This window comes from Physella acuta, unplaced genomic scaffold (genome assembly GCF_028476545.2).
Source record: "Physella acuta isolate Inbredline_101_S28 unplaced genomic scaffold, ASM2847654v3 ptg000584l, whole genome shotgun sequence".
Taxonomy (NCBI): domain Eukaryota; kingdom Metazoa; phylum Mollusca; class Gastropoda; family Physidae; genus Physella; species Physella acuta.
Genome location: NW_026732103.1, coordinates 105,139 through 121,203, shown reverse-complemented (window position 1 = coordinate 121,203; position 16,065 = coordinate 105,139). Strand labels below are relative to the sequence as shown.

At 35.9% G+C, this 16,065-nt stretch overlaps 1 protein-coding gene across 1 annotated transcript; it reads left to right on the top strand.

Moving 5' to 3' along the window:
- The first annotated feature begins 891 nt into the window (after window positions 1–891).
- LOC131947140 (flavin-containing monooxygenase 5-like) lies at window positions 892–13,473 on the top strand. The gene is made up of 12 exons (XM_059308248.1): window positions 892–1,113; window positions 2,537–2,701; window positions 6,198–6,323; window positions 6,626–6,729; window positions 6,924–7,068; window positions 8,353–8,469; window positions 8,908–9,208; window positions 9,758–9,843; window positions 10,217–10,384; window positions 10,780–10,945; window positions 11,600–11,724; window positions 12,796–13,473. Exons 2-12 carry the CDS (start codon window positions 2,561–2,563, stop codon window positions 12,970–12,972), a joined length of 1,656 nt encoding a protein of 551 aa, XP_059164231.1. The 5' UTR covers window positions 892–1,113; window positions 2,537–2,560; the 3' UTR covers window positions 12,973–13,473.
- The last annotated feature ends 2,592 nt before the right edge of the window (window positions 13,474–16,065 follow it).

Below are 16,065 nucleotides of genomic sequence, written 5' to 3'. Positions count from 1 at the left end.
AAGAAAAAGTAATTGACAATTAGCACATTTACTTTTAATTAGAAAAAAAGTATTTTTGTTTTGATCATCAATTAGATTTAAAAGGGGACGGAGATGTCGAGTGATAGAGCGCTTGACTACAAACTTGAAAGTCACGAGTTCGATTTCGGGCCACGAAGCGATGGTGGTCACCACAATTCCAATCAGAATTAAGTGGAATCAGGGACGTTCTACAGAATTATGATCGGGATTCGAACTCGTGACTATCGGAAAAGTTTAGCTGATAACATAAAATATCTTAAGAAATATATGCATATATCTAGAAACGACGACTTTGCTCTTACTGTTAAACAAACATATCTATTTATTATTCATCATGTTATATATTGCTAGTACATTTCATATCTTGCAATTGCCAACATGCAATCCTAAGTTTTCCCCCGCATGATTTTTATCAAAGGGAGTGCACTGTAAAAATCATGCAACAAATGCTATTATATTGGATTCCCTCCCTTGTTCACCCTTCAGCATCATGAATAATTCGTGACTTTTTTCCCGTAGGATAATTTTATTGAAATTAAGTGTCACAAGTAGGGTACATTTATCCTTACATTATCGGTTAGCATGCACCAATATAAATATGTTGCTTGTACTTTGAAGTTCTATTTTCACTGATGCCGGAACTAGTGTTCAGGATTTTGATGAACAACGACACACACAACACAACAACAACACGACACCAACACACAACACCATCTTCAAGACAAAGTGAAACAACACATAGAAGAAATTTAAAATAAAACTTGGGTCAAGAACTGTAACGTACGCATCCCTCATGTTTTCTATGCACACACAGTAATGTTATTTAGAGAGAAAAAAACAACAAGATAACGTAAATGTGGAGCAACCATTCAGGGGAAGTAACGCCAGCAAGTACGGCCGAACTAAGGCACAGTAAATTAACCGAGAGTTAAGAGTTCGGACATATGTTGCGACAATTAGGCTAACTGCTGGCCGAGAACAAATCCCAGTCCTGGCACTAGAGTTGATTAGACGTCTGGCATTTTGTGTAGTTTTGATGCTTAAGTGAGAGAAGTGTTATTGTGTGGCGAGTGATTTGTTTCATTCTATAAGGTAAGATCTGTTGTGATAAGAATATATTTTTTCAAAGCTAAGTTGGCCTTTTGTATAGACTATATATATGGTATGTGTGCTTCAGTTATATGACTGTTGTGTAAAATAATGACGGATAAGTATTGTAACGTAAACAGATAAGTCTACATTGTACGCCAATTATCATTCTCTGTCGATTACTAATTTCATACTTTTTTCCAAACTCGTTGGAGTAAAATTAGCTAATTTTTTTTTAAAAGAAAAACAATGTTAGTTATCTGCTTACAGGTGCTGGGTTAGGCTTAGATTATGCTTAAATTGATAGAAGGGTTAGTTTAATTTTAGGCTAAATTGAGATAAGGGTTAGTTAAAAAAGTGTTAGATTGGGGATAAGGGTTAAGAGTAAGGGCTCAATTGAGATAAGGGTTAGACTAAGGTGAGTGTTAAATTGAGATAATGGTTAGGTTAAGATTAGGCTTAAAATGATAACATGGTTAGGTTAATATAAGGGTTAAATTGAGAAACGAGGCTAAGATAAATGTTAAATTGAGATAAGGGTTCTACAAAGGCCAGAACTAAGGTCCTAGCTGTTCTGAGAGTTTCTAAACTTAACTACACTGCCGCAGTTCAACTGTTACTAAACACACCATAACACAACTGCCAAACTGACCACAGCACGATAAAAACAGTTAAATACCCCTTTGACCTCAATATATTTGATTATATGTTCTGAGAGTTTGTAAACTTAACTCAACTGCTGCTGTTCAACTGTTACTGATCACATCATAACACAACTGCCAAACTGACAACAGCACGATAAAAACAGTTAAATTAAATACCCATTTGACCTCAATATATTTGATTATGTCCTTGATGTCAGCTTAATACTCGCTTTCCAAACTGTAACATGACCTAGTTCCAATGTTTGGATTTAAAATGACCTATTGAACCTTGGGGGTATCAGTCACGGTTACGGTTCGTTGCCCCGCTTTAGCAGCTTGTTTGACAACATTAGTTATCGTTTTCTCATTTAAACGTAGTTGTTCCTTGCTCTTTCTGTACTTAAATATTTTGTGAGGTCGTTGTGTTTGGTAGCTGTGTGTGAGTGTGTATGTATATGTGTATGTGAGTGTGTGTGTGGTGAGTGCTTGCAAGCGTGCGGGTGTATTTAGATATATTTATCTATTTTAATTTATTTAAATATGTATTATGAATAAGTCACACATAAACATGTTTATGGATGTTTAAATGTATATATATATATATATATATATATATATATATATATATATATATATATATATATATATATATATATATATATATATATGTATGTATATATATGAAAATTGTTTATATACACATTAAAATATATGTACGAAGACTTGATACAGTTTGTTTCCTGCTAATTTAATATCCCACCCCTCACCCTATTACTCCCCAGTCTCCCCTCTGAGAGAGCCCCACCATGGCTGGGAGAGTCGGCATCATAGGAGGTGGGTCGTCCGGCATAACAGCCGTCAAGAATTTGCTGGACGCCGGGTTTTCTGATGTCGTCTGCTACGAGAGGAGGGACGTGATTGGAGGATTGTGGTACTTCAAGGAAGACGTGAGTTGCCTTTGAACGAGTTTCTTCTATCTGTCAGCAGCTTGTGGCTCTCTAATTCTAGGTGTATTTTAGGTGTCGACAGTATTTCTTCCAGACTTTATTCTCTGTGAGGGGGCACTTGAAATTTTCGGGGGGGGGGGGCGGACTTAAATTTCCAGGGAGGCGGACACTGTTAAAAAAATATATTTTCTATATAAATTCCATTTCGTTCGGGGGGGGGGGGGGGTAGACTTAAAGAGATGTCTGGAATAAACTCTTGGTGTCGAAAGATCGCTGTGTGTAAAACGTACATCAGTGATAATACAATTTATAAAGTTATAAATGGCATGTGTTGACACGGGCAAGTAATACATTTCCTTGCAAACTACACACATATTCGTTGAAATGTGTAGCTACTACTATTTATGGTTTAACTATCAGAAACTACTGTGCCTATTACCAGTCACAGTTCAACTATCAGAAACTACTGTGCCTATTACCAGTCACAGTTCAAGTATCAGAAACTACTGTGCCAACTACTACACACCTTTAGTAAACTTAGAACCTAGTATCCGTCACGGTTCAACAATCTTGACCACTTAGCAAGACCCGACACTTCTATCCTATAATTTATACACTAACAGATGCTTTACTTCATGCTTGAGTGAATCTTTAGGTAAAGCAGATATAAATAACTCTGCAGTTTGGGCGTGGATTGAAAGGGGATGTAAGCATAAAGCACATTGAAAAGTTGGGGGTGGGGGGTTTTGGAGGGGTAGTTTTTATTTGATCTTAAAATGTTAGTTCCACTTATTAGCTTGGTATCAAGTGAAAGACAACTAAACAAATACATGAAACATTTAAATGTTGAAAGTTATTAATTCATTTACGTTCATGGTTGCATGGTTTAAGTTTAAATATAATCCTATGATGAAGGGTATAGTAAAAATAAATATGTATTGTGTTAGTAGAATGGTTCTTTAAAATGTAACACCTTTTCTACTTTTTATTAGGGATACCACCTAAAGCTAAGACATTATACTAACAGTTTAGCGACTTCTCGGTTGCATTTTGCTTTTTAAAAATTCAAAATAGTTAAATTTTGTTCTATTTGTTTCACATACAATTTTTATTCTCGATTGCGACCAAGACGAGTAAGGTTGATTTTATAATACTTTACTCGATACATTAACTTCTATAAAGATATCAACTCATTGAATACACTAAAACCTACAAAATAAACGTTTTTGTGTTTTCCGTCCGCCTTAAATGGGTACTTACATACGGTGACTATATTTAGTAAAACAAAAAAAAAAAGAAAAGTTCCCCTTCCAAACCTGCTGGTCTATGGGGCAAGTGAAATAGAGTTCACTTGTTTCTGTGACCTAGGCATCTAAAGGGATAGTGTGGTCAGCACTATGCCCAGCCGACTTTACTCTCCCTAACATGAGCTAGGTACCCATCAGAGTTGGGTGGACTCAGTGATGGCCTACTAGTTTTATACCGCTTGGCCACTCCGCCCCCAAACTCTATATATACATAGCTTACCTATTGTGTCTAACTTTAAAACCTTCTAAACAAATACATAAAAAGTGCCTCTTACTCATGTAATGCACACATAAAATCGACATTAACAGCGTAAATTATAGAAGAGAAATAAACAGCTGCATCAGTAAGTATATGTTTTTTTTATACGTGTGTGGTTTTTTAAAAGTAGTGCATCGTACATCGATTATTCCACCAAAGATAAATTAAGTTTTAGCATCATACCGATATAACACACCCAGCATTCGGGGAATTCGAAAATAACCTAATTTATTTTGGCAGAGAATTAGTTCACCCCAATAAGTGGGATCAGGGGGGGGGGGGGAGAGACGGCAGGGTCACTGTGACCCGGCCCTGCGTCTGTGTACTCTCTTAAAGCAGGCGATAAAGAGCAGCGGAATTTCTGGAAAAGTACATTTTTAGGCAACGTTACATGCTGTGCGCTGTTTTCAAAACCTTAGCTAATCTTAGATAACACTAGTTAACATTAGCTAACCTTAGCTAATCTTAGTAAACCTTAGTTAATCTCGTCTGTGAAATAGTGAATCCTAATTATGGGTTGGGACATCTTTATTTTTACCTCTTGCTTGTTTTGAGTATCTTTATTGTTTGCTCCCAGGGTATACAATTTGGGATTTTTAATTTTGAAAACCCATTTGGACTAACAGTCAAACTGCTCGAATGTTTCCATAAAATCTTGCATTAATATATTAAGATTAAAATATATAAGGTTTTAATGTTAATGAAGTTTTTTTTTATTATTATTAAAGAATAAAGGTGCTGCGTTAAAACTGTTGATTTAAATCGACTATTACTTTAAAAACTTTATTCCTACATACTTGGATAAATGAAAAAATTAATTAGACACTTTTTAATTATAAAACTGACCATTCCACGGATCATGACGTTATCTTGGTTTGGCCTGACGCGCAAGACGATTCTAAACGGTTGACAAGGGTCACAACAACCATCGGGTCAAGGTCATCATAACAGCCAGGAGTTCGAGTTCATGACCTTTTGTGTATCTATAGACTCCATCTTGACCTACTGCGTGTGTTATAAACTTTAATTCTAGTCCTTAAGTCACATACACACACACACACACTTATTCTATTAGCTTACACTGAAGGTACAGTTCAGCGACTAATCTAAATATCATAACACAAATCATTAGTGGACTGACCGGCCGGACGAAATCCCCCCCCCCCACCACCACCCCCACCCCTTATAAAAAAAACTCTTGTTTAATTCTGCGATTATTTTTTTTTTGTTTCTCTAGTTACCACTTCCATTCCTTTATACCATGGGGTAACATTCATAATGTGAAGGAGAAAAATAAACGTCACATTGAAATTGTAATCAGGGGTTGGGGGTGGGGGCTTGAAATATTTCCCCAGGGCTCTTTGGACACAACCAGTTCAACCCTGACCTTAAGTCTCACCTTAATCTTTGAAATATATTGTCAAAAAGTCTAGTCTTAATTTTAACCTAACATAAACCATATCATAATATAAACCCAACACAAGCCTTAATGTAAATCTTACAAATGACTTATCAGAATGCCAACATAAAAACGCCATAATCTAATGTTAAAATAGTCGAAGTCCCATTTATTTACAATGAGTTTTGAATCATATCTCTCAGAGCAATTCTAAAAGCGAAATAACGCAATAATTATTTTAATTAACAACTTTTAAACCTGAAATGAAATACTCCTCATTAATTAATGCCCACCTGATGCGGTTCATCTTCCTATAGTGCATTAATTAAATATCTAGCCTAAGCTTTAAAACATTATATATATATATATATATATATATATATATATATATATATATATATATACATATATATATATATCTTAAATCAGACTCTATTTCGTTTGATTTCTTGCGTGTATTTGTATTGTATTATTTTTCTAACACCTCACTGTTTTCTAAATGCCTGTAATCTTTTGGTCGTTTGGTTCCAGACCTCCACCTGGAAGGATGAGTCCTGTGTCAACAGGTCAACGGTCATCAACACCAGCAAGGAGTTCATGGCCTTCTCAGACTACCCGATGCCAGACTACTACCCCAACTTTTGCCACAACGAGGATGTGAGTTTCAAAGATAATCGTTTTATGCAGTGCATTGTTTAACACGTTAAGTGATAAGAGTGTGTACTGTATACATTTAGAACAATTAGATGATACTTCGGATTAAAGGTCAGAAAATAGATGATAGATCAGAGTTCAGATAATAAATTCGATGAGATTTCCGATAGGTCTATTGTCTGGACATACAAATGGTTAATTTAATTAGATTTAAACATGTTTGAGTATTGGTACTATAAAGTTTTTTATCTGCATAATATCTTGTTTGAATCATAATTAATTATCTTCCACAATGTTATTTCTAGGTGGAGGCGTATTTCTTGGACTACAGCCAACATTTTGGTGTGGACAAATACATCCAGAGAAACACAGAGGTCATGTATCTCAAGAAACATAGCTCCTATAACAGGTACAGTGAAATTTTGATATTTTTCGGAAATTTGATATTTTTCATGGCAAAGTACCTACACAAATCATGTGAAGCATCGGATGAATTTTGTATGAGCTATATTTTCTTTGATATAACTTTTATCTTAGACCATTTTCCTGTATTATTTTGTCCGGGTAAATCTTGTCATGAAATTAATTAACATTATATTTCAGCACTGGACGCTGGGAAATGAGACTAAAAAATCATAAAACTGGCCAAGAGACCACAGAAGTTTTTGACTTTATCATTGTGGCCAATGGTCATCACGGGGCACCGAACCTGCCGTCTATTCCAGGACTGGACAAGTTTACTGGGAAGGTGAGCAGGTGTTAAAATATAGAGAATACCTGGGACACACAGACCTAGAGAATACCTGGGATAGGGGTCATCCATTAATGACGTCACGCTATTTTTTGAACGATTTTTACCTCCCCCCTCTCCGTCACACATCGTCACAAAAAGCCAGACCACCACCCCCTAAGTCGACGTCACAGCTCAGCCTACAAACCCTTTCAAATTGCAGTTGAATTTTTTTTTTTAAATACGGTATTTGTTTCAAAACTTTGTCTGAACTCTGTCAACTTACAGTATTTTAATCAACTCCTATTACAGTTTATAAAAACAGTTTGCTAAAACGCGAAGTAACGGCTAAAATTCGTTTTCTAACATTGTTTTTTTACTTTCTCATATATACGAAGCATAAAGTCTTGTAATCGTGCACACTTTTTTTTTTTACAAATCTCGACGTTTTACACCTCCCTGAGTCGGAAAAACATATTTTTGCAATCTTGTCCGTATGTCTGTGTGTATGTGTGTGTGTGTGTCTGTAAACAAGATAACTTGAGTACCGTTACAGCTAGGTTGATGAAATTTCATTTATAAGTATTATCAAAATAGTAGATCCGTATCAACTTTTGAGCGATTTCCAATAACCGAAAGTGGTAATTTTTTCACTTTTTATTTTTCAAAAGCCTATAACTTGAGTACTATTTCAGATAGATAAATGAAATTTCACATGTAAATAACAGATCTAATTCTCTATCTTCTATTAAATTTTGAGTAATTTCCGTTGACCGGAAGTAGTACTTTACGCTATTTCCGATTTCTCAAAAAACGCATGTAAATTTATAAAGTACTAATAATATTCTGCACTATTATGCACATTTTGTTTTGGCGTTCGCTTGGTGCGCAATTCTTTTTTCTATGAGATTCTATTCTATTTTAAAAAGTTTAAGTATTTAAAATGGATTAAAAATCATAACTATATCCCGAGTTCCCATCCCCTGTTGTTTTATATAAGAATATTCGAGAAAGTTTAGGAGAGATCACTCCCGGTTGATTTATAATACAAATGTGTGACGTCACACTATTTGAGCCCCACCTTTCCCCCTTATCACACACCCTCACAAAATAACGGACCTCCCCCCCTCCTCCTTACAAGTGGGACGTCATTTATGGACGCCACTATACACAAACTTAGACTATACCCAGGACACACAAACTTAGAAAATACCTGAAAGAAACAGTCCTTTGTTTAAAAGTATTACGGAATATACATTTTAATTTTGTTAACAAATGAGCTCTCGCTTCGTTTTTTTTCAGACCATGCATTCAAAAGACTTTAAAGACGTTCGCTCAGTCACAGGAAAAAAGGCAGTGGTTTTGGGAATCGGAAATTCTGGCGGTGATGTTTCTGTGGAATTAAGTAAATATATGAAGGTGATTTCTTTTATTAACGTTTCTTGTTTATCTATGCCCGTTAACATTGTTGCTAATCGCAATAGTCAGTGTGCAATCTAATGTTGTTCCGAAAATAAGCTTGATCTTTGAGAAGAGAAGTAGACATTTTAGCTTCAGTTACGGTTTATAAATTCAATAACCTTTAAGCACAATTCAATGACTAGATATAGTTGACTAAACTAGAGTGTAAAAAGTCTATTATTAAATTAATTTAACTATATGTATAATATAGTATACAACAAAGTTGTTAAATGATAAATGGAAATAAAAAGTAGAATAAATCATTTTTTAAATCCCTATGATTTAGAATAAAAACTATCTGCCCGATTATGGTCTTGAACCATTTCTAATTAGATCATTACGCTCTTAAGCACTTCTCATACTTTTTTTTTAAATCTTTTTTTTTTCATCGCGTAGGTATTTCTGTGTACCAGACGCGGCGCATGGATTTTGAACAGACTTGTGGACAACGGTCTACCCTGGGACTACTTCGTGCACGTCCGCCTGGCCAGCTACATGCTCAGCTGGCTGCCCAGGTCCTACAGAAACAAGCTGTTGAAGGACAAACTCAACCAGAAGTTCTGCCACGACCTTTACCACCTGACTCCCGTACACGAGCCGGACGCCACACACCCGACGGTCAATGATGAACTGCCCAACAGGATCGCCGCTGGCATGGTCAAGGTCAAGCCCAACATTCGCAGCTTCACCGAGAAAGGTGGGGGCTTTGTTGAACTATCTGTTGTTGCTGTTTGCTTGTCTGTGAAGATGGAACCATAGTCACGGCAAAACTAGTTACTGAGTTATGGATCAATGAAACAATGCTGAAGTGAATAAAAGATATCTCATAAATCACCCCTTCCCCCACTCCCAAAAAAAAAAATTCTGTATATTTATATATATATATATATATATATATATATATATATATATATATATATATATATATATATATATATATATATATATATATATATATATATATATATATATATATATATATATATGTATATACCTAAGAACTGAAAAAATGTATTCATTTTTAAAAAAATATTAAATAAACCTTGATTCACGATGAAAAATCTAAGAAAATCCGTACTTACAAAAGTAGTCTGCGGTGGTTGGAGGTTTGCAAGATGTGTACTATATAACATAATGTATAAATCAGTTTAGCGTATTAATTTATTTGTTTTTGAAATCGATGTGACTGATGTTTAAAAATAAAATGTTACTTTGTTTTATTTCTTCCCTTGTTGTCGTGATGAAGGAGTGACATTTGAAGACGGAACCCACGAGGAAGAAATTGATCTGGTTGTGTTTGCTACTGGTTATAAAGTGGAATATCCATTTATCGTAAGTCTCGTTTATTCTGTTCTAAAAATACTATGTTTATGAAATAAACAAATTTATAAAACTAAAATAATTATTGGCGAATTAGAAAAGTTTTAATATATAACCTAAATAATATTCTTAATTCTATTAATATATTATTGAATTCACTTCATGTTTCTGTTTTGTTTGCTATTTGAATTGCTTTGTCAAGTAGCTGAATGTAACTCCATAAAGGGTGGCTTTACATGACTCAGCTTGTGCTAGGTTAAATAAACACTCGTGAACATTTTGCTGACGGCAATACGTCATAGTAAAGGGAAGTTATACTTCTTCCCCTTGCTGATCACATAATACAAACTGTTACTGTACGGTCTGTTATTGTTTACCTGGGCAGGAGAAAAGTGTACTAGAGGTGAGACACAACAAGGTGGAGCTGTACAAGTACATGTGGTTACCTGTCCTGCCCAAGCAGACGATCGCTTTTCTAGCCGTCTGCCAGCCACTGGGCGCCATGTTTCCCATCGCAGAACTGCAGAGTCGTCTCGCTGCCAGAGTCTTTAAGGTAGGCCAGGACAGGTGGTGACAGGTGTACTAGGGTATTTAGGTTAGAACAAGTGGGTACATGTGTACTAGGGTATTTAGGTCAGGGCAGGTGGGTACATGTGTACTAGGGTATTTAGGTCAGGGCAGGTGGGTACATGTGTACTAGGGTTTAGGAGAAGTGGGGTGACAGGCGAGAGGCAGGCAGAGTGGTAGGTGTAGGTGTACTAGGGTCTTTAATCTAGGACAGTTTGGGCAACAGCTGCGCTAAGGGCAACACATATACTAGAAGGGTATTATAAAGTAACAGCCATAGTAAATTTCAACCTGTTTACTATACGTTACAATTTCGTCTCAGGACTACAGATCCATTTTTGTTAGTAGAAATGCTTTGTAAATAAACTTGATGTAAAACAGGGGGAGGTCACTCTACCGTCGCCAGCCAACATGAAAAAAGATATCGCGGCCAAAGAGCGAGCACTCCAGGCGAGGTATGTCCACACTGATCGTCACACCATTCAGGTGGACTGGCTGCCCTATATGGATGAGCTGGCCGAGTTAACTGGTTGTAAGCCTAACCTGGGTGAGTCTGATGTTAACTTGGGTGAGTCTAATGTTAACTTGGGTGAGTCTAAGTCTAACTTGGGTGAATGTAAGTCTAACGGGTGGGTCCAAGCCTAACTTGGGTGAGTCTTATTTCAACATGGGAAAATTTTGGTGGGTCTAGATTTAATTTAGGTGGGGCAAGGCCTAAATTGGGTGTTTCTAAGATTAGGGGTTGAGTAAACCTTCCTTGTGTGGTTGTAAACCTATCTTTCATGGATGTAAGTCTAACAAGGGTAAGTCCAAGCAAAACATGTGGGAGTGAAAGCGTAACTGAGTCAGGATGTAAGATGATGTAAGGCTTACTCGAAGTGGTAGTAATGTTTGCTTTGGATTAACCGAATTCGTATGGTGATTATCTAAATTAAAATAACAAAGTTCATTAGGAATTGGAAGCACTAATTTTCAATTAGTATGTGCATTGACAAAAGACGGTTATTAACATAATATTAGCTTCGATAGTATCAGTGATCGCAATATTTCAGCTTGGGTGAAATCAAAATTATATTCCACTCACTAAAAACAAATCTATCCGCAACTATTACATATAGTTTAAAGCAATCAAATCAAAAATTATTTTTGCTTGATTTGTTTTCTCTAAATGTTTAAGTATTTTACAATATTACCTTTCCAGTGAAGCTGCTGTTCACAGATCCGCCACTGTTCTGGCAAGTAATAGCTGGCCCATGTGTACCCTACCAGTACCGTCTACATGGCCCCAACTCGTGGCCCGGGGCTCGCCAGGCCATCTTCACTGTGGTAAGTTGTACAGGCCATCTTCACTGTGGTAAGTTGTACAGGGTATCTTCACTGTGGTAAGTTGTACAGGGTATCTTCACTGTGGTAAGTTGTACAGTCCATCTTCACTGTGGTAAGTTGTACAGGCCATCTTCACTGTGGTAAGTTGTACAGGCCATCTTCACTGTGGTAAGTTGTACAGGGTATCTTCACTGTGGTAAGTTGTACAGGGTATCTTCACTGTGGTAAGTTGTACAGGGTATCTTCACTGTGGTAAGTTGTTTGGTAAGTTGTACAGGCCATCTTCACTGTGGTAATTGGTACATGCGATCTTCACTGTGGTAAGTTGTACAGTCCATCTTCACTGTGGTAAGTTGTACAGTCCATCTTCACTGTGGTAAGTTGTACAGTCCATCTTCACTGTGGTAAGTTGTACATGCCATCTTCACTGTGGTAAGTTGTACAGGCCATCTTCACTGTAGTAAGTTGGGCCATTCCTTACCAACTGTGTTTTATTCCGTTACTCAAATCTTAAGGTGAAGCTTGTCAATGTACTTGACGACATAATAATGCGCTAAATATTCACACAGATTAACATTTAATACGTGTTAACATACAAGAGAGAATTCCCTACAAACAAAAAAAAAGCTCACAGAAAAATGCGGGAAATATCATCAAATATCTTTTCTAATCCTCATATCAAATGTGACTTATTGTATTTTCATCTTAACTTAGCGTCGATATTGTATTAGTAAATTAGTACGTCTTTAATTAACAGTCGACATTATTTCATGATTGACAATAAATGACAACATTTTCCGATTTTGTTTTAAATCTTGTACTAGACGTTTTGGTCTTAAAAGTTTTCCTTTTAGCAATGTAGCCAAAGAACCAACTATATACGTCGTACAAAATCTGAAAAAAAGTCGCTGACTTTATTTTTAGTTAGGCCTATACTTTCACCATTTCTATAATCATTAAACTTCCTTACTTTCTCAATTCCTATTTTACTTTGTTTAAAAATTAACTTTTAACTTTTAAACAATCTTTGAATCTTTTACTTTGTGTTGACACCATCAAATATTCCTTTAGCTGGACCGCATCAAGAAACCGTTTGAGACCCGCCCACTACCCAAGAGAGAAGGGAGGAAACCCTCGTTATTCAAGAGGCTCTTTGTGACGTCGGCACTGATTGGGGCTGTGTTTGCTGTCGCTGCCTACAAAAAAGAAAACATCCTGGATTATATACCTCGTCTAAGGACAATCTGAGCTTTTAAAACATCTCATGTTTTCTGTTTATCATAAATAGGCTATATGATGAGTAAATATTTACATTAAAAACATCTATATATTTTATAACATCCATCACTATAGACGGTGAAGCAATAAAAATAGATTGATAATAACACGTTAAAATATTGAAGCGGTGATTTGATGATAGAACTATTTAGTACAGGACTTTACCAGCTATTGAGGAATGCTGCTTAACTGGACAACGTTTTATTTTCTTAGAGCAGCTTCATGTCTATGATCAGCGCATCAAGCTTGGGATCAATATACAAACGTTTAACAATAGTTTAGCAAAAGTTTAACTTATCATATAACACAATGTTGATGTTTACAATTTTATTCTTTTGTTTTATTGTATTCAAATACTTGCTTACAGTTCAAAGCAAAAGTATTATTGTATCTAAACAGTGCTATATTACAGTATATACTTATGTACATTTGGAGTAGTTTTTAAAATGTCAATAAACCCACTAAACACAATGAAAAATGTGTTGAGCTTTTTCTGAGTTGATTAATGTTGACTTTTACCTTCTTCTCGCAACAACAAATGTCAACATACAATCATATCATTGTGTTTTAAAGCACATTTTCCCCCTGTGTGCTATCGAGTATTGCTAAGACGCACATAAAAAAATAAGAAGCGGAAGGCTGATAGTGCACAGGTCGACAAACTAGGTTGACGGACAGAAGGTAATAGGGACTTACAGAAAGTCACACACGTTTGTGATCTGGCATACTAAATACTATATAGAAAGTCACACACGTTTGTGATCTGGCATGCTAAATACTAAACAATGAGATAGTAGTTTACTTCCTAGATTTAAACCTAGAGGCTTGACTTTAGTGCGCTACATTTCTAGAGGCTTGACTTTAATGTGCTACATTTATACAGGCTAGACTTTAGTGTGCTACATTTCTAGCGGCTTGACTTTAATGTGCTACATTTATACAGGCTAGACTTTAGTGTGCTACATTTCTAGCGGCTTGACTTTAATGTGCTACATTTCTAGAGGCTTGACTTTAATGTGCTACATTTCTAGAGGCTTGACTTTAGCGTGCTACATTTGTAGAGGCTTGACTTTAATGTTCTACATTTCTAGAGGCTTGACTTTAGTGTGCTACATTTCTAGAGCTTGACTTTAGTGTGCTACATTTCTAGAGGCTTGACTTTAGTGTGCTACATTTCTAGAGCTTGACTTTAATGTGCTACATTTCTAGAGCTTGACTTTAGTGTGCTACATTTCTAGAGGCTTGACTTTAGTGTGCTACATTTCTAGAGGCTTGAATTTAATGTGCTACATTTGTAGAGGCTTGACTTAAGAATATTACATTTATAGAGGCTTGACTTTAGTGTGCTACATTTCTATAGGCTAGACTTTAGTGTGCTACATTTCTAGAGGCTTGACTTTAGTGTGCTACATTTCTAGAGCTTCAGTTTAGTGTGCTACATTTCTAGAGGCTAGATTTTAATGTGCTACTTTTCTAGAGCCTTGACTTTAGTATGTTACATTTCTAGAGGGTTGACTTTAGTATGCTACATTTGTAGAGGCTTGAGTTTAATGTGCTACATTTCTAGAGGGTTGACTTTAGTATGCTACATTTGTAGAGGCTTGACTTTAGTGTGCTACATTTGTAGAGGCTTGACTTTAGTATGCTACATTTGTAGAGGCTTGACTTTAGTGTGCTACTTTTCTAGAGGCTTGACTTTAGTGTGCTACATTTGTAGAGGCTAGGCTTTGCAAAATATTCAAGAGAGTTAACTTTGTTAGTGTTATTTGATGTATTGGCTATCGCATGTAATGCTTCATTTTATTCACAGTGCCTCATAAGCTGCAATAAAACTATATAGGTGTGTTTATTTGGGGGAAGGAGGCTATTCGACTTTTTTTTTTCGTGACAGTGATCGAAAATGAGAAGGAATATCGGGTATCGGGTTGTGAGAAGATAAAAATGTTAAGTTAGAACTATTTTTTGTTTCTTTATATATAATTACAATAAAAATATATCAAGATTTTTTTTAATTTTTTAATTTTAATAGAGATTTTATAGCGCTTTCAGCAATAGGAAATATCTAAAGTGTGAAGGAGGGGAGGCGAGTAGATATACAGGAATACGTCTTTTAAAAATATGTTTGTGGAAGGGATGGGGGTGTGTGAAAAATCCAGGTTAGCAATGTGAGAACTTTTTTTTAGGTGGACTGTAGAAAAAAAGCCCACGCGTGTAAGCATCCGATCTCAGGTCTTCCGCTAAATTTAGCAACACGCCTCACACAGTTCCTGAACTGGAACACAACTTTTTTTTACAGGAACACAGTGATCATCTATATAGCAAGTGTACTGGTTTGAAAACTTTAGTGCTAGTTGATGTCAAGGTTAAATAAAACAGCTGATAACAGCTGTCTAGTAGTTCAGGGGAATTAGATCAAATAAATAAAGAACTTCGGTACAACATATTTGTTTGGAATAATTAAAATTGACTGTGTTAGGTTTGGACATATGTTGAGTTATTTTGACGAGTGTAGAATATCTTGTGATTCAAAACCGCGTGTGGTGTTGTAGTTATATAAGCAAGGTAAGTAGCGTGTATAGTCAACACAGTGAGCGGTAGATGTTAATTATATACATGATATCATTAGGCTTGTTTTCTTCTTCTTCTTCGTTCTGAATTTTAGTATTGGAAGAGATTCCCTCCAACACAAAATTATTACGTGTCAGCTGGTTATGCGTCGTATAGGCGGTTGACTCCGATTTCAGTCTGCTTTTTCCATAGCCTTTGTCCAACCAAGAACAAACTACAAGGCAGTAGTTGTTTGATTTTTGGAGTTGTCTCTCCTAGTGTTATTAGTGGTAAGGGTATGGTATAGCGCTCTGTTATACAACACTGTCTTTGATTTTATTTAAGCTTACTTTAGCCATATTTCTCTATTTAGAATATTTTATACTATGTTACACTTTCTAGCTTTCATTCACAGTACAGATGTCTTTACATGAATTCAATGCTTATTCTTCTGTTTTGTTTTTAAAAAAAAACTTTTGTGAATATCAAATTGTGTATTGACTTACATTAGGGTGT